The sequence below is a fragment of the Bos grunniens genome, chromosome 22 (assembly GCF_055505025.1).
Source record: "Bos grunniens cultivar Pamir isolate PY7600 chromosome 22, Bosgru_T2T1.0, whole genome shotgun sequence".
Taxonomy (NCBI): domain Eukaryota; kingdom Metazoa; phylum Chordata; class Mammalia; order Artiodactyla; family Bovidae; genus Bos; species Bos grunniens.
The window spans coordinates 32,078,214-32,104,435 of NC_141186.1; the positions used below are offsets into that span (position 1 = coordinate 32,078,214).

General features: G+C 39.5%; 1 protein-coding gene across 26 annotated transcripts in view; it reads right to left on the reverse strand.

Moving 5' to 3' along the window:
• The window catches only part of MITF (melanocyte inducing transcription factor), a 229,092-nt gene that overhangs the window by 101,000 nt on the left and 101,870 nt on the right, over nucleotides 1–26,222 (reverse strand). For 3 of the 26 annotated variants that reach the window (XM_086366859.1, XM_086366843.1, XM_086366858.1), the window contains exons 1-2: nucleotides 5,230–5,315; nucleotides 3,175–3,267 (exon numbers count right to left, since the gene is read on the reverse strand). The exons of 14 other annotated variants lie outside the window; for them this stretch is intronic. Coding sequence is in view for 3 of the 12 variants with exons in the window: in XM_086366861.1 (XP_086222987.1) it covers nucleotides 5,230–5,285 (56 nt within the window). In the remaining 9 variants the exon portion in view is untranslated. Of the gene's footprint in view, nucleotides 1–3,174; nucleotides 3,268–5,044; nucleotides 5,400–26,222 lie in introns of those variants that run through there. 9 more of the 26 variants (XM_086366847.1, XM_086366840.1, XM_086366857.1 and 6 more) reach the window with 7 other exon arrangements.

The following is a 26,222-nucleotide window of genomic DNA, read 5'->3' on the forward strand; positions in this document are numbered from 1 at the left end:
ACCAGTAAGAGTAACTTCAATAACTGATGAGATCAAAATCAAAAAGAAGCATAATAAGACTTATATCCGTATTTTTCAAAGAAACATAAGAAGACAAAACTAATATATCAACATTCTTCAAAAGAGGGTACAAAAAAAGATTCCCTGGAGTACAGGAAGAAAAGATTGAAATTTATATAAAATTTACCCATCACTGTTATTTTCTATTTTTATACATGTTGTATATTATAATATTGGGCTTCCCTGGTGGCTTAGACGATAAAGAATCTGCCCAGGTTTGATCCCTGGTCAGAAGATCCCCTGGAGAAGGGAAAGGCTACTCACTCCAATATTCTTGCCTGGAGAATCCCATGGACAGAGGAGCCTGCCGGGCTATAGTCCGTGGGGTTGCAAAGAGTCAGACACAACTAAGCAACAAACACACACATATTATAATATAGCATCAGTATAGTGACACATGTATGAAATTTATAAGTAAACTAAAATATGTTGAGAGAGCCAGCTTTAAAAAACTTACTTTAGGAGATATGACCCAAAATGTTTGAGACCTCTATAATATTAGCCCAGTGTTCTTCCAGGCGATATTCACCATCAGATTTTTTTTTAAGTTGATTATATGCACCCCTCCCAAATAGATATTCGTACTTCTATACACTCCAACCAAGGAGTATCTGTTACTGAAAGCTATTTTCAAACAAGGATATGAGGGTACCATTTCCTCCTTTTAAGGCCATGACTGTCCTCCGTTTCCCACAGACGCCACCATGGCTTTCCACACTCCACTCTCAATTCCTTTCTAAGAAATTATTTCTGGCAGCCTATCAAAAGGTCATAATGCAGATAAAGTAGATGGCCCCACACTCAATCCTATCTTTCCTATCAAGCTGCATTTCACTAGATCACACTCTAGAATTCCTGTCTACACTGTCCAACCGTGGAACCTCATTCACATCTAGATGCCATATTTTAAAAGACTCTGAAAAATCCATTCCTTATAAGGTATAAGTAATTGATATGGCATAACAATATATCCCACTTAGAGCAATTTAAAAGGAACGAACTTTTATCCAAAACTATAGTTGGTAAAGAATCTGCCTGCAACGCAGGAAACCCATTTTCTATCCCTAGGTTGGGAAGATTCCCTAGGGAAGGAAATGCAACCCACTCCAGTACTCTCGCCTGGAAAATTACATGGACAGAGAAGAGCCTAGAAGGCTATGGTCCATGGAGTCACAAGAGTCAGACACAACTTAGTGACTAAACCATCAAACCACCACGACAATCTAATGAGAGAATTCAGACATGAGTGTGAAGTAACTGGAAGGATATTTTTAAAGACTGAAAAGCCTTCTATCTCTACTTGAACAATCGCCCCAGTCACAGGTATGCTCTGTCCATGTGTCAAGATAGCAACACAACAGGTGAGAGAAGATTCAAAAGCCTTAGACTGCCATCACTTAGCAATTACTACATGTCTAAGACATATCAACCAAGATGCAAAGTTTGCAAAACTGTTTGAAAATCAAAACAAAAGTACCAATTATGATCTCAGGAGCAGTGAGTATATGCACTTGTCATGGTCTAAAAGCCAGCCTTACAAATAGGGGTAATGATTTATGGCGGTCACATATTACTTATGCTGGCTCACCATACTGCCTCATTTCTTTGAGAAAGTACCCTAATTCCATCCTGAAAAACCAGCCCCCTCATTTTCCATTCATGAGGCAGGTTATGGTGGTGCTATTAACTCCAGACCTAGAAACACAACGTGGGTTTGATCAATCAACATACCCATCGAATGGGCTTATACTCTAAAATGACCCAATAGAGGCAGCCCAATGCCTTTGACTAGAACTACTGGGGTAAAAGACCTCTATTTATACTAAGGTTTGAAAAGATGGTAGGATATAAATCTGGAACTTCCTGAAACTATATGGAAAGAAAGGCAAACTAAAGGAAACAGTGATGTGAACTGAAAGAAGGAATTGAGGCCTAGAAAGAAGGAAGAGTGCATAAGAAGCCAGCATGTGGATGGCAAAGAGCATCTGGATCAAACCATCCCTGAAGCCTTGTAACCCTGGGCACCAGATACATTGATTTACAAGGGACTCTCAATCTCCATTTCTGTTTAATCCAGTTGGATGTGCTCTGTTAAACCATAGTACATTTTTGTGTCATTTTAGAAAATATCAGTTATTTGTTAAAAAAAAAAAAAAAATCAATGTTTTGGCCTAAGAGCTACAACTCAAACAATCTAGCTATCCATTCTATTTTGCCCTTGTTTTGGCCAGTACACTGCCACTCACATTTCCTACCTTTTCAGGGGGTAGATTGGCTTCATGCCTGAGTTTTGCTAGTGAGACTTCAGCAGAAAGATCACATGGTTTGTTCAAAAATTCTTCCTAAAGAGATACCCATTTTGCCATCATGTCTCCTAGAATTTAGTTGTAATGGCTGCAGGTGTAGCAGCCACTTTGGACCATGAAGATGAGACCCAGACTTAAGGATAGAGCTGGAATGTTCCTAGCCCCTCATGACCAGATAGAGCTAGCTCTATGAGGGCAGAGATTTCTATGCTTTATTCACCAGCACCTAAATTCTCCAGCACCTAAAAGAATATTTAGCACACAGTGGGATGAAATAAATATCTATCCAAAGAGTAAATTTGGTATCTCTACCCTAACAAATAACCCACCTCCTAAAATCAGGTAACACTAGAACCTTAATGCTGGAAGACCTTTAGTAAAACCATTGCTTGAGTCACCCAGTGACAAAGAACAGTCTTTTCCCAAAAATCTCAGTTCCAGAAACCAACTGTATTAGTTTAATTATAAGACAAACTTTTCCTCCATATTTTAAGGTTTCTCAAGTCAGAATAAATCTCATATATATATATATATATTTTTTTTTTTTAGTAGAGCTTTCTTCTCCCCCAAACAGTCATCTTATAATCAATAGTAAATCAGATACAAGGAAACCCATTTGATAGACAAATACTGTGACACTGGATTAGTCATAGCCACTCAAAAGCACAATGGAGGTACAGTTTGGATAATTCAGAAATCTGAGCATTGGAGAAATACAATTAAAAGGCCACAGGAAGAAACATCAATTCAGTCAGTATCTGAAATGAAAATCCACAGAATGGAAAAGAGAAAAGCAGAAGCCACGTACCCAGAATACCTCTGTTGAAATTCCAGCTCTATCGTTTCTCAGCGATAAGACGTGGCCAGGATCTTTCACCTGCCCAAACCTGAGTTTTGTCATCTACAAAATGGAGGTAGGAGAAAAGTACTTTTGTCAAAGAGCAAGTATGAGAACTGAATATGCTAATGCAAGTAAGATTTTTAGGACAGTGGTCAGCGCATCCTGCAGACAGTAAGTAAATGTTAGGCAATGGATTCTTTTGTGCTGCGCTTGAATTCCCAAATTGGTACTCTCTGAGCTTTCTAATAACTTGAAACTATTGAAAACTGAAAAGTTATTTTCTAGGAACCCAAATTCTTACAAGGCTGCCTTCTGCTATAATGTTTCTTTGCTTTCCTAGAGGAAAATACAAAAGAAACAATTAATTCACAGAGTGTACCCTCCCGAAAAGAAGAGGCAAGAAGAAGTTAATGAGCAACAGCTCAGTGAACAAGTTTTGTCAAAGATATGAGCTAAGAATTTCATTCTGAGAGTTTATAAAGGAAGCATGGTCCTATGGCCAGTATTTTAGTCAACCAGAAAAAAAAGAAATCAATTAAGCAAAAGTAGTTGAAATTAAGCATTATTTTGGATATAAATTCAAGGATGACATCATTACTATCCTAAAGTTAAATGGCATGCTTTATCCATTTATAACATCCATTCATTTGCTTAAAAATAATATTTCAAAAATTATTAAGTTATGGAGGATATTCTTGTGTGATATGAACCACAGACAACTATCTGATTTACAAAGGATAAAACTGTAACATTTCTAACCTGATGACATTTTAAATACATAATTATGTATATACTCTGTTCATAAAATGTTCTATCATTTTAGAGAGATGAGTAATTAAACTTTTAATAACATATACAATTTTAAAAATCTATAAAAGCAAACCATACAGCAAAAATAGAACAAGACATTAGAAAACAATTTAAATAATTATAAAGTCTTTTAAAGATGTATCCACTGAACATTAGGAATTTTACCACAATTACATTTACAGGAATTTTATTTTTTAAGAATCAGATTCTAAAAATAGTTCTGCTACTTTTAGTATTTTTCCATTATTCTTGCCGTCTTTAAACACACCTTCACAAGCTGCTGAACATAATGCTTTTCTGACTTAATCAGAACCTCTCTCATGACCCAGGAACGTTCAGTAAATAATTATTAAGCTCCAGAGGTGGCTTTTGCTTAAGTTGATTTGCTTGAATGCCTATTCACTTAGGGACATGGCTTTTAGTATTGTTTTCAAATCTTATCACCTAACACTGAAAGTAAATATTGAAGGAAATGGGGGGGGGGGGCAGTTGGGGGGAGAGGAGAAAGCTGTGATCCATTTAGCATTTCTCCATCTTAGTATTTCTTTGAAAGTGCCAATTTCAAACTCATTCTACATTTCTGTGCCAGATAGATAATTCTGATGTTTGGATGTTTTCTTTTCCTCTCAAAGAGACAAAAAAAAAAAAAATCAATATAAAGAAATGCAAATGCAATGTTTATTAATGCAAGTGTACTACCCCACAGTGTGGGGTAGAGGGGAGAGGAGAAAGCAAAAAATCCAAAGTGTCTGCAAGGGGACAATTCTGACCAATGTCACTAAGCACACCCGTTTTCCTGAAGAAAAACCCTTTTTTAGTCATCGCAAAGCCCGGCTTCAGACTACCTCAGTAACCATAAATCAAGCTCTGTTCCCACTCAGAGCAGTGATTTTTTGAGCAGTCATTTTGGGGGCATGATTAATTTAAGACCAACATTCCATTTCAAATGAGAAAGCAGAGCTAATGGACTAGCATTTCAATCCCCCCACCCCACAAATTAGTTGTTATCCTTGTCACAGTCACCTACCAGAGGTTACAGCTGAAGCCGATTAAAGCCACATCACAGAGTAACAGTCCCAGAATTTTTAACTCCCGATAAAACCTTCCCTTTCTCTGTTCTCCCCTTAAAAACAAAAAATAAAAAAAAAATAAAAAAAACAAAACTCCTGCCAAGTGGTCCCAGGATTATATCCAGAATAAAACTCCACTTACAGGTAAAAGCTTTCAAAGGAACAAGGCATGAACATCTGAACTCTAAGCGCCTCCATCTTTTTTCCTTTAAGGTGTTCTGCAAGCCCTTGGCGAAGAGTGAAAGTCAAAGTTAGTTCTGGCACTGGCTGTGTCACTAGGGGTGGCTCCTGATAAGGCCCTGGAAACTCCAATCCAAACACAGCTCGTGCTACAACGGTGCCCGGTGTCTGTCTGCAACAGCAGACCTGTTTAATCCAGTACCTACTGTACCTGCAGGACAAAAAACTGCTGCCTCACCCTGCAACAGGGGCTTCACAAGGACCAAGGCACCACCGGAAACCCAAGCCAGCGGCCAGGCGACACCTGGGATGCTCACTTAGCCCTCTTGAGCACAGGTATGGGTACCGGTGGGGGCCTGCAGTGACTATGTGCTATTAGAGAACATGAAGGCAGAGGTAATTTTACATCCTGGTGAATTTCTAACACCGAAAAGAGCCACAGAATCCAGGATGGCTGTGGGACAGCTTGTGTCCCGTCTCAACTGGGGAGACCTCTGGCAGCAGCTCATCACACAGCTCTAGCTGCTTTGCATCCATGCAAAAGCATTTTTGGAACTGGAGGTTGCTCATCGAACATGCTTTCCTGCTAACAGGGTCGAGATCTGGGCAACATTCCTTACCCTCAGACCCCAAGAATATAAGGAGTGCTATCCCTTGCTTAGTCTTGGTGAAAATCAGACACAAGCTGCTTCTTACTGTGGGCAGTATCTTTTAGGACATCTTTAGCCCATACTTCTGCATATTCTTAAATTGTCATCCAATTAAACTCTGAACTCACTGCAATAATAACAGATACTCTCAAAAGACACTTTAAAATTCTGACATGACAGCGTCAATAATATCAAATATTGATGCAGCTCCTACAGACTCAGCACATCAAAGATGTCCTGCAGATTTATGAAAATGTCTGTTCTTCCCTACACACAATTCAAAGGTCAGAACAAAGACATCTGATATGGACTAGCTGTGTATCCTGGGCAAGTTACTTCACTTCTCTGTGCCTGAGACTGTCTTCAAAGTAAACGGGTGGAAAACAGCGCAATCTCTATAAGCCATACTCAAACTTGAATTTCATGTGATGAAGTGATCTTTCTTTAGTTTCCCTTTAATAATGGGAAATATCCAGCCAGAAGTCTCTGACAAGCTGTTCCTGGCCCTTTGTATTCTTTGTTCATTTTTTCTTTTGTTGAATATTTATGGAACACCTTCTACGTCCCAGGCACTGTGCAAAGTCTTGGAGCTTCAAGTCTAATGGGACACATCTTAAATAATCACCCAAGTATTTAATGTAACTTGTGATAAATGTGACAAGGAACCGGGAAAGCTTAATATGTAAGGGTCAGGAAAGGCTTCCCTTAAGCAGGGACCTCCGGGCTTCAATGTGAGTGGGGGTTAGCAGTTATGGATTCTGGGTGTGAAGCGGGGAATGGGAGAAGAGTCTTCTGAACAGTGGTAAAACATGTGCAAGAATCCTGAAGTGGGGAGTTAGAAGGAAGCTCCACTGTGGCTGGAGGTCAGACAGTAAGGGGAATCATGGGTATCCATGAGACTGAAGCAGTGGCTACAATCAGACCATCAGGACCTGGGAGACAAGGGAAGAGTCACTGATTTTCTTCCAAGATGAAGAGGAAACCATTGAGAAGTTGTAAGCAGGCTCAGATTTGTGTTTTTAGAAAGGTCCCTCTGGCTGCTGTATCGAGAACCACCCAGAGGAGCAACAAGATTAGCTACTTCATGGAGGTGAGGGGAGGCGATGAGGGGAAAATGGACAAGAGTGGAGAGAAGTGGATGAAAGCAGGTAGATTACTGGCAATGCTAAAGACCAATATGTAGAAGGAATGTAGGTGGGGTGGGGAAATCAGATCCCTGATGAAAATAATCGTGCTCATTATTAACAAGTTACTGAGGACTTTCTACATACCGGGTACTATACTGAGTTCTAGCGTTAACAGATGACTAAGATGCTACACTATTCCCCTTACTAACCTACTCCGCACCTTGCTTTTCCTCCCTCTAGCACAGTAGAGTATATAAATCAAGAACACAAGTTTTGGTGTCAACTTCTTCAGATTCAAATCCCACCACTTACTAATTCTGTGACCTTGTGCAAATTTGCTAAACTTCCCATGCCCCAGTTTCTTCACCTGAGAAAGGGGAAATGATAAATGGCTATCCCACAGATTACTGTTAAAACTGAAGGGAATAATATATGAATATATGTAATGTGTGTGGTACAGTTTAGGGAAGCAAGCTGTACCCTTGCTCTCTGCCCTCCAGCCACAGTGGAACTTCCTTCTTCGACACATATTAAGCTCTCAATTAAAAAAGTAGCTCTTACGATTATGATTGAAACTGTCTATTCTGGATGCACACCGACTAACCTACAGAACCAACAGAAATTCAACAGAGTGGGAGAATTGAGAAATTTGAATATCAAAGAAAACAGAGAGGTTAGGAAATTACCATATCAGGACCTTCAAGTGGTGATTTTTTTTTAAAAGACCAAGCTGGACTCTCTCCCACCTTGGACACTACTTGAGGCTGAATTAAGTTACACGGTTCCCGGTAAGTTTTTGAAATGAAACCCTGATTTATTACATGCTTACACACAGGGAAAATTTGTACCCTCCGCAGGCTCTCAAATGTTCATCATGAAACCAATGGCATCAATTCCAGCCATTCCAACAGGGACACCGCGTGGTGCCAAATTCTTCCCTGGCAGGTTCTGCCAATGACATCGCCTGATATTTTGTCCTGGACAATCCACCAACCCAAGGAGGCTATCCATTGACCGTTTACATAAATGTTTAAGTAAAATTACTTTCAAGGGGCGTGTGTTCAACTTATTCATGGTACCTTCAGAAATACCTATGTCACGCGAATGTTCTTGGGGAATCTCCCTGAACAGAGCAATGAAATACCTATCAGCAAATGGAATAAAGCTTGACATACACCTCTGACAAAAGCCATAAAATTCATGGAACATTACATACATTTCCACAATCCTGCCCCTCAAGTAGTCACACAATCATTTAACAAATGTCTTCTGAGTGGCAGGAACCATATCTGTTCAGTTTACCATTGTATCCCTAGAACCTAGTAGAATAAACAATCCACAATTGATGTTCAATAAATACATTGACAATGAATTAATCTGTAATGTGTAAGCAACTCTCTTGTTCATATTTGTACTATTCAGATATATATCCTAAGTGCATATACACATAAAAATGTATATGTATGCATACACACAGACACATAAATGTATATATACACACAAACCCTAAAATTTAAATACAAAATAAGAACTGGTAACAGACACAAAGGAAAAATAATACTTTTAACATGAAACACTGAGTGTAGAATAAAAATATTACCTGTACTCCCATATAATTCAAATCTTAACTGCTACTCCTTGCCCCAAATTCCAGCAAATCAACTAGAGTCATCAGAATTCTCACTGACCTTTTCCAAAGACAACTGTAACAAAAATGGAACTTAAAACTATCAAACATCCAAGTGACAGCCAATTTTTTTTTTTACTAACTTTGGGCCTCAATCTTTTGGGAAGGAAAAACTCAATCACTATGTTGAACGAGTTAGAGAAGAGATAAGAGGTTTTACTTGTTATCCTGTCCAAAATTCAGCTGAAGAAAAGTAGAACCACTCTTTTAACACAGTTAGAATCCTTCTTATTTTATTTGGATATCAAATGTTTTATTTTCCCCAAAGCACATCATTGTCTTACATCTTTCTTTCTGATAGCTATTGCTTTTTTCAATAAACCACTTCTCATCACCCTAAAAATAATCAACAGTTGAAGACGTAATACATGCCATCCACTATACTGACTCATGAACTACCTGCTACATACAATTTAGGAAGCATCTACCCATAATGTTTTATTATAATCCCAGCCAATGGTTCACCAAACCTGCATTTCTATCAGAAAGACCTAGGGACCATTCTCCCCCCACCATCCCTTTAAAATCAACTCAGGAGCATTTAAAAACACAAATGTCAATGATCTTCCCCCAAATAAATGACTGAATGAGACTTTCCAAAGCATTGTTTCAAATTCCAATCTTTTAAAAAGATTCTCATAAAAGACTAATATGAAGTCAGGCCTCGGAACCACTACTATATACCATATTTCAACATACATAATTATATATAATATGTTCTATGAAAATTATCTCTGCAAGAATGACAGAAAAATACCCAAGATCCTCAAGTTCCCTTTATCTGTTGAAATAAGAAGTCTTTACTTGTATAGTCTGATGTTGTAAAGTGTCCACTTGGAATTATTATACAATGGGTATGCTTTGAATGTTAAGTGAAAGTCTTATTATGAGGTAATTAACAAGTATCCTGAAAGTGGCTGCAAAATTCAAAAACTTCCATCCAGAGTAACAAACACATCTGGCTCTTTTCCCCACATGCCATCATGCTCACATTTTGGAAAGTCAGATGTCACCAAAAGGCCCTTCTACTCAAATATTCGCTGATGTGCCCAGCATTTGAGAGGTGTTTCTCAGTGCTGTGGGGAAGATAAAGAAGAAGATGTGAGAGCTTCTGCTTCTCTGGGGCTCACCCCAGGGAAACTCCAAACTCACATACACAGGCCCATGGTTAAGAGTGAGGAGTGGGGGACAGAATGGCAGTTTCAGGGGTTCCTCTCCACCCTTCAGATGAGGTCTCATGGGTTTTGTGGCCTCTTCCCCAGGGAGGGCTTCCTCCCCGACCCCATCCTACCTAAAGAAGGAACATCCACTTCTGCTTCTTACTCTCTCAGCAAATGCTTCTTTTTTTGTAGCACTTAATCCCACTCCTAATCATTTGTTTTGTTTGTTTGTTTGTCCTTTATCCTGGAGGGCAGGGTCCTTCCTGTGTATTACATTCTCAGTGTCTGGTATATAATAAGTGCTCAAAAAACTTTTGTTCAATGAACAATGGATGAGTGGATGAGTGGAAGGAAAGATGAACAGATGGAAGAATGACAAAAAAAGATCAGGTAAGGAAGGAGTTATGAAATATAATTTGATGACAGCATTTAATTAATTAGGAAGTCAAAAGGCAGTAGTGGGGCTCACAATTGTGTACTTTTCATTTGGAAGCTTTCAGTTGCTGAACACAACTCATTTTCATGGATAAAGTACGAGGATACAAAGCTACAGGAACTGGCAGCCTAGGAGTTCTAATTTGAAAACACTCACAGCAGGACTGAGGGAAATTTTTAATGACTATGTATCTACAGAAATAAGTGCTCAGTACCACTCAATCACATTTATCTCTTTCATCCTGTTTTTTTTTTTTTTTTTTTTCCTACTACCAAGAACACAATCTCCCTATAACAATGATGGGACAGCATCTTCTGAAAGACTGCTCACTGTACCCAGCTCACAAAGAAGCCCTTTAGGGGTGAAAAGGAAAATGCACACAAGACCAAGATGACCCCAGGTAAATTTAATCTAGGCTCCTGTCGACATTACCAAAGAACTCTTTAGATTTAGAGGGAAAAAAATAATGCTTTTCCAAACTATTTAGAAAACTCTGTCCTGAGAATACAAATAAAATCTACAAAAAGAGGCACTTCAAATGCTGGTTGAAGTAAATTTTTAAGCAATTAATGAAGGGAGAAATATTTGAAATAACAGTCGGTCTTTCATAAATAATCAATACAAGAGATTAGTTCCTTACCTTGAGCTCTCTGATATTATCTGTTAGAGTTCACTTCAAAAGAAATACTTGCACTCCATTAAAGGCAATTCGGAGGCTGTTTCTTTGCTGTCTATCAATGGCAGTGGGGTTCTGCAATAAGCAGAACATAATCCACAAAAAAAGCCAAGTTCGTGAGGCAACACAAACTTGAGGAAGGAAACACGGATGGAGATTATGCCGCTTTGACGGCATTTTCTCAAAAAAGAAATTTAGTAAAAATGCAATTACTTTCCTTATCAAGGTAAATAAATAGAAAAAGATAAGGCTGTTGCCATGGAGGCAGGGGTGCAAAGTTATTCACACTAGGATTTTATAATAAGTCAAATCTTTCACTTCAGGACTTTAAAATCACAGTGTTTTCCTCTCAATTCAGTGGTGAACTCCTAACTTATTTAAAAAGAAAAATACAGATTTCTCTTTCACTATAGTAACTCTTTTTTTTTTAAGTAATTAAACTGAATAGCAAATAAGCCCATAGAGTCTCTGCTATCCTAATGGTGTTGAGGATGGAAACAGGAGGGTGCGACTCTGTGGTCATCATGAAAGACATCAGTTTCATTCTTCTTCCCAGAGTCAAGATATTAAAATATGTTAAAACAAGACAAATTCAGCTCTGACAAGTGGCCTCCACACACCCTCTGTGCTGAGGCCCTGGCTACTGAGGCAGGTGAGTCCACCCTTCCCCAGATTCTCACTCAGGGCATCAGCAACTGAAAGAACCACCTGATCCTTTATGGCTCAAGTGGAACTGGAAAAGCGATGAAGACAGAGAAGACAAAGGCACTCTGCCAATTAGCCTTTGTGTTCCATTCACGGAGGTTTCCTATTTGTATTATAAAAACTGAACTGAAGGCAGAGATAGATTTTTCTCATGGACAATCACAACACTGCGGTGGAAGGTGGTATGAAAATGTGCCAGGTGTGATAACTTCCATCTGTACAACGCGTGGTAAGAATCCAGGGCAGGGGCTTTAGCCTGTGAGGGGTCCACTATTTCATAAATACGCGAATAGTTGCTCAAGTCTCTCTTGCTTAACGATCTAAACTTAGCATCATCCTTCAGCTGGAGACAGCATTGTGTGCTGGTGGCCTGTAGACACACACATACCCCATGCACTGCATTCACCTCGTAGCTCTACCCTGGGCAACTCACTTCATTTCTGAGTCTCGAAATCTGCATCTGTAAAATGGAGATCACTATTATATCACCTATTTAGTAGGGTATGTGACTAAACAAAGTGAGGTATGAAAAGTACTTAGCACAGTGCCTGCAAAAAAAATTGCACTCAATCAATATCATGCAAGGGAAAAGGCCACTTTCAGAACACTAGGTCACGAGAAGTGAGTCCTTGGAGCCTCAAAGAACTTCAACTTGTAGGACAAATAAAAGTTATTATTAAGAGGCAAAAGTGAAAGGGCGCCCCTGGTGGTTCAGTGGTAAAGAATCCGCCTTCCAATGTAGGAGATACAGGTTCAATCCCTGCACTGGGAAGATCCCACATGCCACGAAGCCAACTAAGCTTGTACCCCACAACTACTGAGCCTGTGCTCTAGAGCCCGGGAACTGCAAGTACTGAGCCCATGTGCCCTAGAGCCCGATCTGCACAACAAGATAAGTCACCACAAGAGAAGCCTGCACACTGCAACAAAGACTAGCCCCCCTCTTCACAACTAGAGAAAAGTCCATGCAGCAAAAGAGACCCAGCACTGGCCAAATGTAAATAAACTATTTATAAAAAGAGACAAAAGTGAAAATGCTTTTGAAACATGGTATTTGAAGACGGTGTGCAGACTGAAAACAAATGTAAGCTCAGAAAAGCTCCAGAGATATTTGTGGATAGCATATTCATTCATAATGAAAAACGAAAAACTAAGATGTTGATGGGGATCTGAAACTTATTCTGATAGTATACAACTATTGATGCCTTTTTAATGGTTGTCTTAGCTACAGACAAAACTGCTAGCCCAGGAAACCTTCAGTTCTGACAATGTGTCAAATACTTTTTTAATTTGTATTTTAACTTTATAAACATATTCGTAAGTCATGAAGGAAATAACTTACCTAAATAAGCAAAACATAACAAATCAAACTTCTGTGTTCAAAAGAAAGATCTCCATAGGTCAATAGTTAAAATTTCCCAAACTTCGAAAGCATCTCAATACTTACCCTTACACTAATGACATCCTGTTTCAGTTAGGCTGAACAAATAGGATTTGAAATGAGAAAAATAATATTTGCACAGGAATCCTTCCTGTATGTTAATTAAATCTAATCAATCACAATAAACTTGATACACAATAGCATTCTGCATCTAAGTTACACTCTCAGGAGTCTTGCCTATAATCAAAGTGTATATTTATGTTGATAGTAAAATGTTAAAATAACCAATATTTTAAATTAATAGCCTGTGCAATTTCAAGTAATACTGGTATGTAGTGATACAAAGGAAAAAAGACATCTTTGCTTGACAAAATTCAGTTATATGTCCTTAAAAAAAAAATAGTGCCTATCAGAACTATCTAATTCTTGCTTTGACATTTACCAAGTACTTATTACCTGCCAGGTATTAAAGATGAGGCTGGGATGGAGATGCAGAGAATCACCACCACTTTCAATCAAGTTTATTAATAAGTTCCTCATATCAAGTAACACTGGTTCATTTTTTAAAAATAAGGATATAACATTGCAAAGCAATTATACTCCAATAATAAAATTTTTTAAATTTCAGAACAAAGAAAAAACATACATATGGGCAAAACCATGAATAAAAGCTAGAAAAATCAAAAAATTCTTATTAAAACTCATTCATTCAACAAGTCTTTATTGAGCACCTACTTGTCCCAAGCACTACTGAATATGCTTGAGTTACATTAATGATATACCATGGCGCTTAGATTATGAAGTCAGAAATGTTTTGGAGTAACTCTGAATGCTCAAATCATTGATTAATTTAAATAGGTAATTTGGAAATTGCATGAATTTACCATCTTAAAGTACCATCTACAATGTCATTCCCATTAACAAAAACATTTGCTTTCTAATACTGGATCAAGGATCAGTGCGTTTTCATTTCCTAGTGGGCCAGGCAGAAAATTTGAAAAATCTGAAAAAATCATGAGATGGTTTCTGCCTCTTTTTTAAAAAAAGAGACAGGGGAAGAGAGAAGGTAGAGAATTCATCACATCATCACACTGATAACTGTGCCTTTTATTTGCATATCATACCTCATGTTTATTTAAATGAAGAAACAGAGGGAAAGGGAGTGAGGTGAGTAACTTGCTCAGAATCAAGATGTTGATGAACTGCAAATTCAGGGTTTGAAAACTCCAGAGCCCACATGCTTCTCACTATGGTTCTCTGCTCGAAGTTTCTGTGAGCCACTCAACAATCACAAAAGCAAACTAATTCTAAAATTAGAACCTTGCACTGGAGTTGCCTCTTTAGTTGTCTGTTCCCCACACCCTACACTGGTGTCTGAATTCCAAGAAGGAATAACCCATTCTGTTTAGTTCCCTCTTCATTCTTTAACCAGGCACAATTCCAGACCCAGTGAAAGAACCCAATAACTAGTTGTCAGTGGGTTAAAGGAATAATGAATTGATCATGGTGCATTTTCTGATCACTTCTGACTATGCTCTACCTTTAAAAAAACACAAGCAGGAAATGAAGCAGGCTTCCCTGAATATTTACACCAAGCATGAGTTAAATTAATGGCATTCACTAGAAACAGAAAAGAAACACACACTGCTTGTCCTCAATTAACTTAATCTAGTTGGGAAAGAGTGAGAAAATATGAGTATCAGCACAATTTCTTCTTGTTAATAGGAGAAGTATAGCAGTGCTCAGAAAATAAAGAATTATTGAAAAAGGCTTTTGACGGGGAGACAGGCTTTGGACTTTGGGGGACCGTGACAAACTCCTCTGGAAAAGATGGCAAATTGTGAGCAAAGTTTTTCAACGTGTGGGATACAGGATGATCTCAAATGGAGACACAAAGACTCCACATTAAATGACCATGGAATTACCCAGAGAGAAAGGCCCTTTCAAATTTCTTTTCATCCCACGAAAAGTGTCTGTTTGATGCTAACATGTCTTCAATCTTGCAATACTTGCCCTTTGTAACAAAAACAGTTCAGATTTCAGACTCAGACCCTTCTTGACAACACATCCAGTAAGGAATGAACTGTTTTCTTCCAATTTCATTATATTTATTTTACACATGCATCCATCTGTCATTGCCATTTAATACAGCATTTCCTTTCAATATGTGTTTTTAATTTATTTAAGCCATCATATGGAATGTAGGGGGCAAAGGTCATGAAGTTAGGATGAGTACGGCTCAAATTTGGGAACCCTGATTAAGAGACATGAAGAATGTGCCAGAACCCTTCCGTGGAAACCAGATCAAACACAGCCCACAAACAGTGGCTACTCTACTGCAGTGAGAAGCAAACAGCTACAAAGAATTCCAGTCTGATAAAGAAAATCATGTAGGGCTCTGAAATCACAGTACATGGGCCTAGCCCTAATCGCTTCCTAACTGTGGAGAATGAACATGACTGGCAGATAGGATTCCATACAGGAAAACCCGGGGCCAGGCCAAGGAGGACGGAGAGTATCACAGTGGAAGTGGACAAGCCACAGTGGTTGATAGTGCCTGTAAACAAGACCTCCGTCCAGAAAAAGAAAAGGCAAGGTTGTTAGAACAAAATGCCAGGCATGCTGGATGCTGATGCTTCGACACATTACGACCTCTCCTCTCACACTGTGAAGGGCACTTGGGCCTGCATTATCTCCTGGGGCACAAGTATAGCTTACAGCCCATCTTTGTTTGGGTTTAACTTTTTAATCTAATTTCATAATGAAGTACCAAAGGAGATCCCCAGAATGGAACTGTTGGTTTTGTTGTGGTTTTTTTTTTCCCCTCTAGCTGTATAATACTTTCATACACTAGATGGAGCCATCTTTATAATGCTTTGGGATTCACACACAGGTTTGTGCCAGACATGAAAAAATATTAACGCATGCATATGGAATCTAGAAAGATGTTATTGATGAACATACTTGCAGGGCAGCAATGGAGAGGCAGACATAGAGAACAGACTTGTAGACACAGCGGGGGGAAGGAGAGAGTGGGATGAATTGACAGGAGCATGGAAACATATATTATCATATGTAAAACAGATAGTGAGTGGGAATTTGCTGTGTGACAGAGGGAGCTCCACCTAGTGTTGTGTGACAACCCAGAGGGATAGGATGGGCAGGGAAGCGCAAGGAGGTTCAGGAGGGGAGGGAACATATGTATACCTGTGGCTGAGTCATGTTGATGTATGGCAGAAACCAACACAATATTGTGACATCATTATCCTCCAATTAAATAAAATTAAAAAAAAGAAGGTGTGGGAGAACCACGTACCCCCTAAATATATTTAAAATTTTGAAGATCAAAGTTTTAAAGATCAAAAGGTCCCATCATTTTACCACTCTGCCTATTTCCCATACCTCTTAAGCCCAAATTAATATCAAACTATTAACAAAGCTGTAAAAATATGTCTGAAATATGATCATCTTATAGTTCACTGGCACTTTTAATTTTGGTTTATTAACAAGTATTTATTATAGTTTTTTAAACTGATTTCAAAAAAAATTGTTTTTTTCTTTGCTTTGGGAGAAATGGAAGCAATTTATAAATGCAGTAAGCATGACTCATCAGACCCAAAAAGTTGACCTCTTGGATAGGAGGGATAAGAGCAAGGGAGCAGCAAGTACACAGACACTACTTCTAGGCTCTCACAGTCTCTGAGCGGAGAGAAAGCACTCGATGGCATGAGGTCAAATGGCCAAGGCACTTGGTAAGAGGAAATGGCTGATCTCCAGGACCAGAGAAGGTCCCCTGCCAACAGACTAGAATATTCCTCTATCTAACCTGGAGCCTGGACGGGGGCCACAGGGAAGTAAGAGGAAGGTTACAGTGATGATTCTCACCTGTCAGTCATGGTAACTCAATGCCTTTTCACTGAATCCTAATCTTTTAAAATCGTGTCTCCAATGAGACACTTTTGTCCCCAGGGGACATCTGACAATGTCTGGAGACACTTTTGGTTGTCACAAATGGGGACACAGGGACTTCCTTGGCGGTCCAGTGGTTAGGACATCGCCTTCCAAGTGCAGGGGGCAGGGGTTCCATCCCTGGTTGGGAGTTAAGATCCCACATGTCTCCTGGCCAAAAAAACCAAAACATAAGCAATATTGTAACAAATTCAAAACAGATTTTTTGAAAACTAGGGTGACGGGTGCTATGAGCATCTAGTACATAGAGACTAGGGATGCTATTGAACACCTTAGAGGGTCGTGCACAGCCCCCACAGTAGAGACAATCCAGCCCTCAATGCTCAACAGTGCCGAGGCCGAGGAGCTATTTTAAAGTAAGCAGCTCTGCCAGACAGGAGACAAAGGAGCTCCAACTCATAAACGTTAAATAAATAAACCAAAATTTCACGGTGTTTACCAGACAGCTTTTAAAGCCAGTAGGACAGAGTACACTGACCTATTGCACTTACACTTCAGACACTCCTTGGGCTGTCCGTCTGGAGTCAGAACGTCACCCAACCCCAGTGCTCCAAAAACCACCTATTGTTCCATTCTCACAGCTTTGTCTTTTCCAGAATGCCAAATAAATGCGATCATTTAAAACACAGACTTTTGAGTCTGACTCCTTTCCCTTAACAAGTATATTTGAGTTCAATCCATGCTGTGACAGGTATTGGTATCTATTTGCACGTTAATATTCCACTGTATGGATGAACCATGGCTTACGTGTCCTTTAACAGGTGAAAGGACATTTGGGCCGTTCCAGTTTTTGATGATTGTGAATAAAGTTACCTTACTTTTTAAGACTTTTTTTTTTTAAGAGTATTTGCAAATAACTCACTAAAGGTCATACATTTACCAGAGATGTAAAGAAAAAGTATACACTCCAAAAAAAAACTATAGGAAAACAGGAGTCAACAATTTTTCCCCTCGTGTCAATGCACCCAGCTCACAATACATTTTCTGTAAAGAGATTTCACAAACTACTTTTCTATATTTAGTGACCATTAATGGGCCAACTAAAGCACTTTTCTAAAGGCTGCTTCTTGCCAACGTGACCCTATGGCCACACTACTATAAATAACATGTAAGCCGTGATCTGTGTACAGCTACTCATCGGTGCTATACGCAGACTAATGCTTATGCCCTGCTGGTCTCTGCCTTTCATCTGACCTACTGGACTTACCTGAGACGCACAGAGGGGACAGTAAGTGACAGGTTTGGCACTCAGGGGTTCCAAGAACATGCAAGGAAAAAGGCTACTGCAACGATTATGCAGAAGGGTGGCTACAGCTGCACTTTTTTCTGTTGATTTAAACACAAAGAAGCATATGTCCAAATCCTCGGGGGGCAGAGTGCCCACATCACAAATTTCCATTAGCTGGCACTTCATGAACCTAAGATACTACACAGCCAGGGTTGAGGCCAGGGGGAAAGGAAATGCCCAAGAGCAACATTTCAGGGACGTCTCTGAGCTGAACCTGTCACCTTGACTAGAGAAAGCATGCTGGTTTTAAGCTCTGAAAACTCAAAGTGGCATGACAAAAATTTTTGTAATATCACCATGATAGTAACTAGAAAAATCAAGAGAAACTCATCCTCTAGCCCATTTCAAAGTTCTTCAGTAATAATAGTAATAGCAGCTAATTATAGGTAGTATGCAAAGTACTCTTGTGCTAAGCATTTTACATACCACACCTTGAGGTATTCCTCAATAACAACCCGCTAACAGCAACACGATTATGATGTCCCTTTCACCAATGAGAATAGTGAGGTTTTGAGGTGACTGTATCACTGGCTAGACTGTTTGCAGAGGAGAAATTCAATCCAAGGCACAGTCTGGCTCTAGATCCTCTGTTCTTAACCTCTAGGCCATACCCTCATGGTCCTACTTTTAGAGACATTCATTCATCCAGGTACTCGGGGGAAAAAAAAAAGTATCATTATAGCCATCCAAGGAAATAAATACAAATAAGATATGCTCCTCCCCTCTAGGTGCTCATTACTTGGATGAGGACAGAGAATCCTAAAAATAGTATCTTAAACTTTTTGGTCAAATACTTTTCTGAGACTCATATGAAAACTATGGACTGTCTCAAGAAAAAACATTCACATAGGCACAGACACAAAACTGAACGCTGGGGGCCTAGGAATCCCTGGAATACTTAAGTAGCTGACTATTAGCTGCAAAATATTTTGATTAAGAAAGGAACAAAGTATTATGAGAACTCAGAGAAGAAAGCTCAGGATATGAAGTCCAGAAGATAAAGAATTCACTAGGAAAGAAAGGATGGAAGGGGGACTTCAATGAAGAGGTGCATGCATCAGAAGGCTGGTGGCAGGAAAAAGACCTAAAAAGGAAAGAGGAAGAAAGCAGGGAGATAAGTAGCAGATCACTAAAATATTCCAGGTAAGAGTTTCCTATTTATAGGAAGGATGTGGTGAGAACGAGCTACCCCACCAGGCTCTGGGGTCAGAAAGAACTGGGTTCACATCTTAGAGAGAGAGAGAGAGAGTGTGTGTGTGTGTATGCAATGGAATACTACTCAGCCATAAAAAGAGATGAAATCTTGCCATTATCAACAACATGGATGGATCTTGAGGATATTATGCTAAATAAAATAAGTCAAACGGAAAAGGACAAATACCATAAGATTTCACTCATGTGTGAAATTTTTTCTAACATGAATAAACCAAATCAAACAAATGTAGACATACACAGAACAGAGTAGTGTTTACCAGAGAAAAATGGGGTATAGGGGGAGGCAAAATAGGTAAAGGGGCCAACAGTACGGTGACAGATGGAAACTAAACATCTGGTGGTGAGCACAATGCAGTATACAGAAGCTGAGATACAACACTGTATATACGAAAGTCATGTTAGAGACTAATAAAAATATGCAAATACAGGTAGACCTCAGCAATACTATGGGTTCGGTTTCAAACAACCCCAGTTAGGCAAATATCACAATAAAGCAAGCTACATGAATCTTTTGGTTTCCCAGTGCATACCAAAGTTCTGTTTACACTATGCTAGTCTATTAACTGTGCAATAGTGTTATGTCTAAAAATATATATACAAACCTCAATTTAAAACTTTTTATTGTTAAAAATGCTAGCCACCACCTGAACCTTCAGTGAGTCAAAATCTTTTTGCAATAGTAACATCAAAGATCACCATAACAAATATAAAAATAGTGAAAAGGTTCAAATATTGAAAAGAAATATCAAAGGTGACATAGACACAAAGTGAGAAAATGCTACTGGGAAAATAATGCTGATAGACTTGGTTGATGAAGGTTTGCTGCAAGCCTTCAGTTTGTTCAAAAAAAAAATACATATATATATGTCTGCAAAGTGCAATAAATCGAAGGACAAGAATACAAGATTTGCCTATAAAGTCCCCTGCAATGAGAAAGAAAGAAAGAGGGACGGAGGGGAAAAGGGAGGGAAGGAGAGAGGAAAGCAGGAAGAGGAGAGAGAGGAAGGAAGGAAGCAAAGAATGGAGTCAAAATCAAGGTCTGCCCCCTCTCATTAGCTGTACAGCTAGGGGATAATCAAACCGCTCTAAGCCTCAGTTTTTTTGTCTGTAAAATGGAGACAAGAAGAGCCCCAACTTCACAGGTGTTGTAAGACAATCCATGGAACAATGCCCCTTGTGTACTTGACACAATGAATATGTGTGAGCATTCAATACAGTGTAGCCATTATTAACAGTATCATCCCTGCCATTTTCACCCTGGCCTGATGCGAACATAGACTCCCACAGAAAACTCCTCCAAAATAGTGTCAGAAATGAACTCCCTGATTCATGTTTGGGACAATCTGCTACATTCTTAAGACACATGAAGCACTGCAGAAGAATCTCTGCCCAAATAAAGCCCCAGTGCAAAAAGTCACTAGGAAAACACTGTCCTATAAACTTCTTATACACTCATACTCGATTACTCATTCTCATTAATCACATAAATACGTGAGAAGCACACTATAGAGCAGGGCGGAAACAAATTCTGACAACTCTTGGGATAAATGGGGGGAGGCGGTTGTTTTGGTTTTTAATATCACTAGTGTTAGCTTTTTTCCTTAGGTGAGAACAGAGATTATCAACAGCTACACACAGACATTACATACTATTGTCAATACTACCATGTCTATAACAAGAATGTGAAGACATAAATTCTTGCAAAGCCTTTCTGCACACAGTTCATCTGTATCACCATTCTTGGCATGGCATTACTGTATAGAAAAGGAAAATGGTACAAAACATTATACCCTACTCTTCTTAATCAATGTGTTTTCAGTAATATTTTATTTTAGATTCTTCACACATAGAGGAGCTAACGTAAAAGCAATACACTGGAACCCATCCATGAATGCTCGAGGAACTGTGTGGAGAGTATTTTGTTTTGATTCCTCAGCCATGGTAATAGACAGAACATTTATTAAACCCTTGCACTTAAAAATGTTCCATGGCCAGCCAATATTTGCCAGAATGATATTGCCATATAGTCAGCACTGGAAAAATAAAGTCATGAGAAAACACAACCATTCTCCTCTTCCCCAGAAAGCTGGCCAGGATATCTGCTTCCCCTTGCCATTAAGGCTGACACCTGCTACAAAAATCACAACGTTCCCCTCATTTGAAAGCACACGTACACAGGAAAACAAAACAGAGGGGTTCCAGAGGTCCTTCCCAAACTCAACAGATGGTTAGACATTCACCAAGCTTCCTTCCACCTTTAAATTTGTTCTCCTTCAAAAGCATAAAAGTAATAAATCATTCCACACCACTGAAAATGGAAATAAGCAGTAGAAAACCTAACTGCCCTAGAATAATACTAAAGCCGAAGAGTTTGTTCATGAACTGGGGACAGAAGGGAGGAATTGAGGCCGACAAAAGGACAGTGTTGCTAGCACGTCGTTAAATATGAATGTGATAGCGAGAGCTGATAGGCTTTGAAGCAAGAGGAATATGACTGTCACACTTAGAAATTACCCACACCTTAGTGGAACAAAACAAGGATTCCCGTTAGGAAGGGGTTCCCACATGGCTTTCAGAAAACCCAATCAATCCTTCAGAAGCTGCACGAACGCAGTCTCTGAGGCACACACAAACTAGGTAAGTGTGAGCTACAAAGCAGACCCTTCTCTCCATCTGAAACCTCTCATATATGCAACTTCCAATAGCATTAAAAGTCATCAGTTACTAATGCCAATAGAGTGGCACTGAATTCCTTTCATACCTCTGTTTCTGTATCTGCTAGTTATTCTTCCCTATAAGTGATGCAATCCATGAGTAAGAACACAAGCCCTGGACTCACACTAGCTGTATCTGCCACTAGCTCTAAGCCTCCATTTCCCAACTGCAAATGAAGAACGTAAATAAATGAGATGAAGCAAGCAAGACATTAATGCTCAGTCTGATCCTGACACTGCTGTGGTCTTTCTCATCTTCTCTAGTCCTAGTGTATCTTTCTTGGGAAGAAAACAGGCAGAATGCAGTGTGACTCCAACACTGCTTTATGAAAGAAGTGAAAATGTACACCGGCTTCGGTTTTATTCACTCTAACAAATGTTCATTAAGGTCCTACTATAAGCCCACAGGCACTCTGCTACGAGTCAGGACGTACCAATGAATAGTAACAGATACAACCACACAGACACAGCTCAGACCCCTTTCCTCCGTCATATATATTCCTCAGTGGTACTCTGTAGATGCAGCTTGCTGAGCATAAAAACTGTGGAGTCACCATTAAAGAGAAACTCTCAGCACATATGCTTCAGAGCTGGTCATGTTCATTGTCATTAATCTGTGAGCCTGTGAAATACATTTAGCTAAGACTATGCTTTTGAGATCCTTCAAATCCTTCTACAATGACTTATGTGTCCATCTATTAACTGCATATATATTTACTCAACATTTACCAAGAGTCAAAGACCAGACTTGACCTTGGTAAGAGACTAATGAGGAAGCCACGATCCTTCCTAAATGTGGAAACTTGCATTTTAATGTGATTTTTTCTATTGAAGTGTAGCTGATGTACAATACTGCTATTAGTTTCAGGTGTACAGCACAGCAATTCATTTTGTGTGTGTGTGTGTGAAGATGAGATTCCATTATTGGGTATAACTCCTGAGCTATGCAGTAAATCCTTGTTGCTTATTTATTTTATGTACAGTAGTTTGTGTCTGTGAACCTCATATAGAGTCTTGCATTTTAGAGATGAGTGCACAGACATGGTCCAGAGGCAAATGCAACTGACCCTAATTCATACCATCAGGAAGCGCAGCACTGAAGTAAAAACCATGTCTAACACCAAATGCAAGTCTGCCCCTCCTCAGGGATCTTACTCTCACTGCTATCCCCTCGGTCTACAATGTCTTTCCCAGACAGCCATATGGCTCACTCCTCAGCGAGTGAATTCGTATCTCTATTCAAAAGGGACCTCAGAATCGAGCTCTAGCCTATGAGCTCCAAATGAAACAGGAACTCTTCCTGGCTTTCTTCTTCACAGCACTTACCACCACCCCTAAAAGGAGGTAAACTCCAGTAGGTATGTATCTGCGCCCATTTCACTCACTGCTCTATGCCTAGCACAGGAACAGCACCTGGCACACAGTAGGTGCTCAGTAAATGTGTTGGGTGCACAAACCCAGCAACCTTTTGAACTACACTTTTAAGCACACCCATACCATTCCTGCCAGAGAAGGCAATGGCACCCCACTCCAGTACTCTTGCCTGGAAAATCCCATGGATGGAGGAGTCTGGTAGGCTGCAGTCCATGGGGTCACTGAGGGTCAGACACAACTGAGTGACTTCACTTTCACTTTTCACTTTCATGCATTGGAGAAGGAAATGGCAACCCACTCCAGTGTTCTTGCCTGGAGAATCCCAGAGATGGGGGAGCCTGGTAGGCTGCCATCTATGGGGTCCCACAATTGGACATGACTGAAGCGATTTAGCAGCAGTAGCATACCATTCCTGCTGAGGACGTTTGCAATTCTGAGACTGGGGGAAGAGAGACAGTGATCAAAATTCAATTCACGAAACATGAATGCCACGGAAAGAGCTGAGTGGCTTGGGAAGGTGACTACCGCAGCAGGAAAACATGCCACAGTGTGGTTTATGCTAAACAGCAGATGAGTTAGGGTGGTGCGTTGACATGGCATTAAGCAACAACAGTCACATACAGAGAAATGGAGGGACACTGGGCACATAGCATTCATCGTCAGAGTCACCCAGACAAGAGGTAGTGGGAGAGTGTGGTGAACTAGACATAAATCCATGCAGGGTGAATCCTGGCCCATATGTTTGGGTCTCCAGATTTTTCAAAGGAATATGTAAACACTAAAGAGAGTATAAAAATTAATGACACCACATTTTGATCGGTCCAGAGTTGTTTTCAACACTATGCAGGCTACACTAACATCTAACAGCCAGATTGAGAACAGAAGGTCCCCAGACTAGCAAAGACTATTGACTTCTCTGATCCTATCCCCGGAAGTCACAGCAGTGCCACATGCAGGGCACTGAATGGCACCTTCTCGGGGTCTTTGCACTTGGCAGATAAACTCTAAGAAGGTTCATGGTGGCCTAATCTTCCCTCTTAGAACTGCATGAACAAATATTCCGACTTACCTAACTTTTCAGTTCTTTTTTAAAAAAAATTTTATACTGAAGTTAAGATGATTAACAGTGCTGTGTTAGTTTCAGGTGTAGGGCAAAGTGATTCAGTTATACATTACCTGTATCTATTCTTCTGCAACATTTTTTCCCATTTAGGTGATTACAGAATATTGAGCAGAGTTCTCTGTGCTATCCAGTAGGTCCTTGTTGCTTATCTCTTTTCAGTACTGCAGTGTGTACATGTCAATCCCAAACTCCCAATCTATCCCCACAACACTTCTCCCTGGTAACCATAAGTTTGTTCTCTGGGTCTGTGAATCTGTTTCTATTTTGGAATTTTTGGAATCTTAAAAAATGATACAAATGAACTTATTTACAAAACAGAAAATTTTCAGTCCTTAATGCACGATGATGGGAAGCCAATCAATCTTAGGTACAAAACAATGCTTTCTCAGAGTCTCTGTGAAGAGTTACCAAAGCAAAACAAAACCCTAACAAGGAACTGCAGAGCTCTGAATGGTACTAGAATCAAGGAAATTCTAAAATAGGTCAGAAAAGAGCTGAAATTGTTTTAAATTCTTACCAGGCAAAAAATAAAAATAAGACAATCTGATGGGAAAAGTCACTCTTCTATTTTTCTTTACTTATACCTTGTTTCTTACCCCCTCAAGGACTCAAGGCAGCTTACATAAAAGCACACAACCCCACAAGATAAAACAAGAGAAAACTAATGTGCGTGGATGAAGAAAACAAGATGAAAGAAAGTTCAAAAAAGAAAAGAAAAGTAAATGACCCTAGGAAGAGCATTAGCTCACAAAAGGCAAATAGGACCTGCCTATTTTCTAAGTCACAAATTGCTTTCTAAGCCACCAGGCCCAGAGTCCAAGGTCTACACGGGCCGGGCAGTTCAAGTAAGGAAGTAAGACAAAGGTAAGAGTGCCTGCTCTGTTGTAAGGGAAACGGCATTACTTTACTGGATCCCATGGTTGCCATGGAGACACGTGATCCAGCACTGCCAGATCTGATTTTTCAGTAAATGCTGGAAATCCAAACACACTTGTGAGAAATCTCATTTTCCAGTGTTGGCAAACTAGTTTTTCTTTTGGTTTAAAAAAAAAAAAAAGTATGGGTCAAAGAAAACATGCCTGTGGCCATAAAGAGGAAGAAGACATGATCAGTTACATGACTAACTGTATCCATAAAACAAAAACCCAAAGTTGAGTAGAAGTACAGTCATTTGTGGTATAAAAACCAGAGAGACACTTCTTCCAAGAATCTTCATAAAGAAGACACTGGAATATCCATCCACAAGACAAGCACCCCATACAATCAGGATTCATGGGTTATATCTCATGATGACCTTCCGGGGGGTTAAGAGTATAAAATACTACGTGTCATGTAATAATACTAACTGCTGAGGTTGAGGGGAAAATGGGGGCAGGACAAATTCTCAGGTTTAGAGATTCTGCTAGTCTAGATTACTTCAGGTATAGATATTACAGTAGATTGCCCTTAC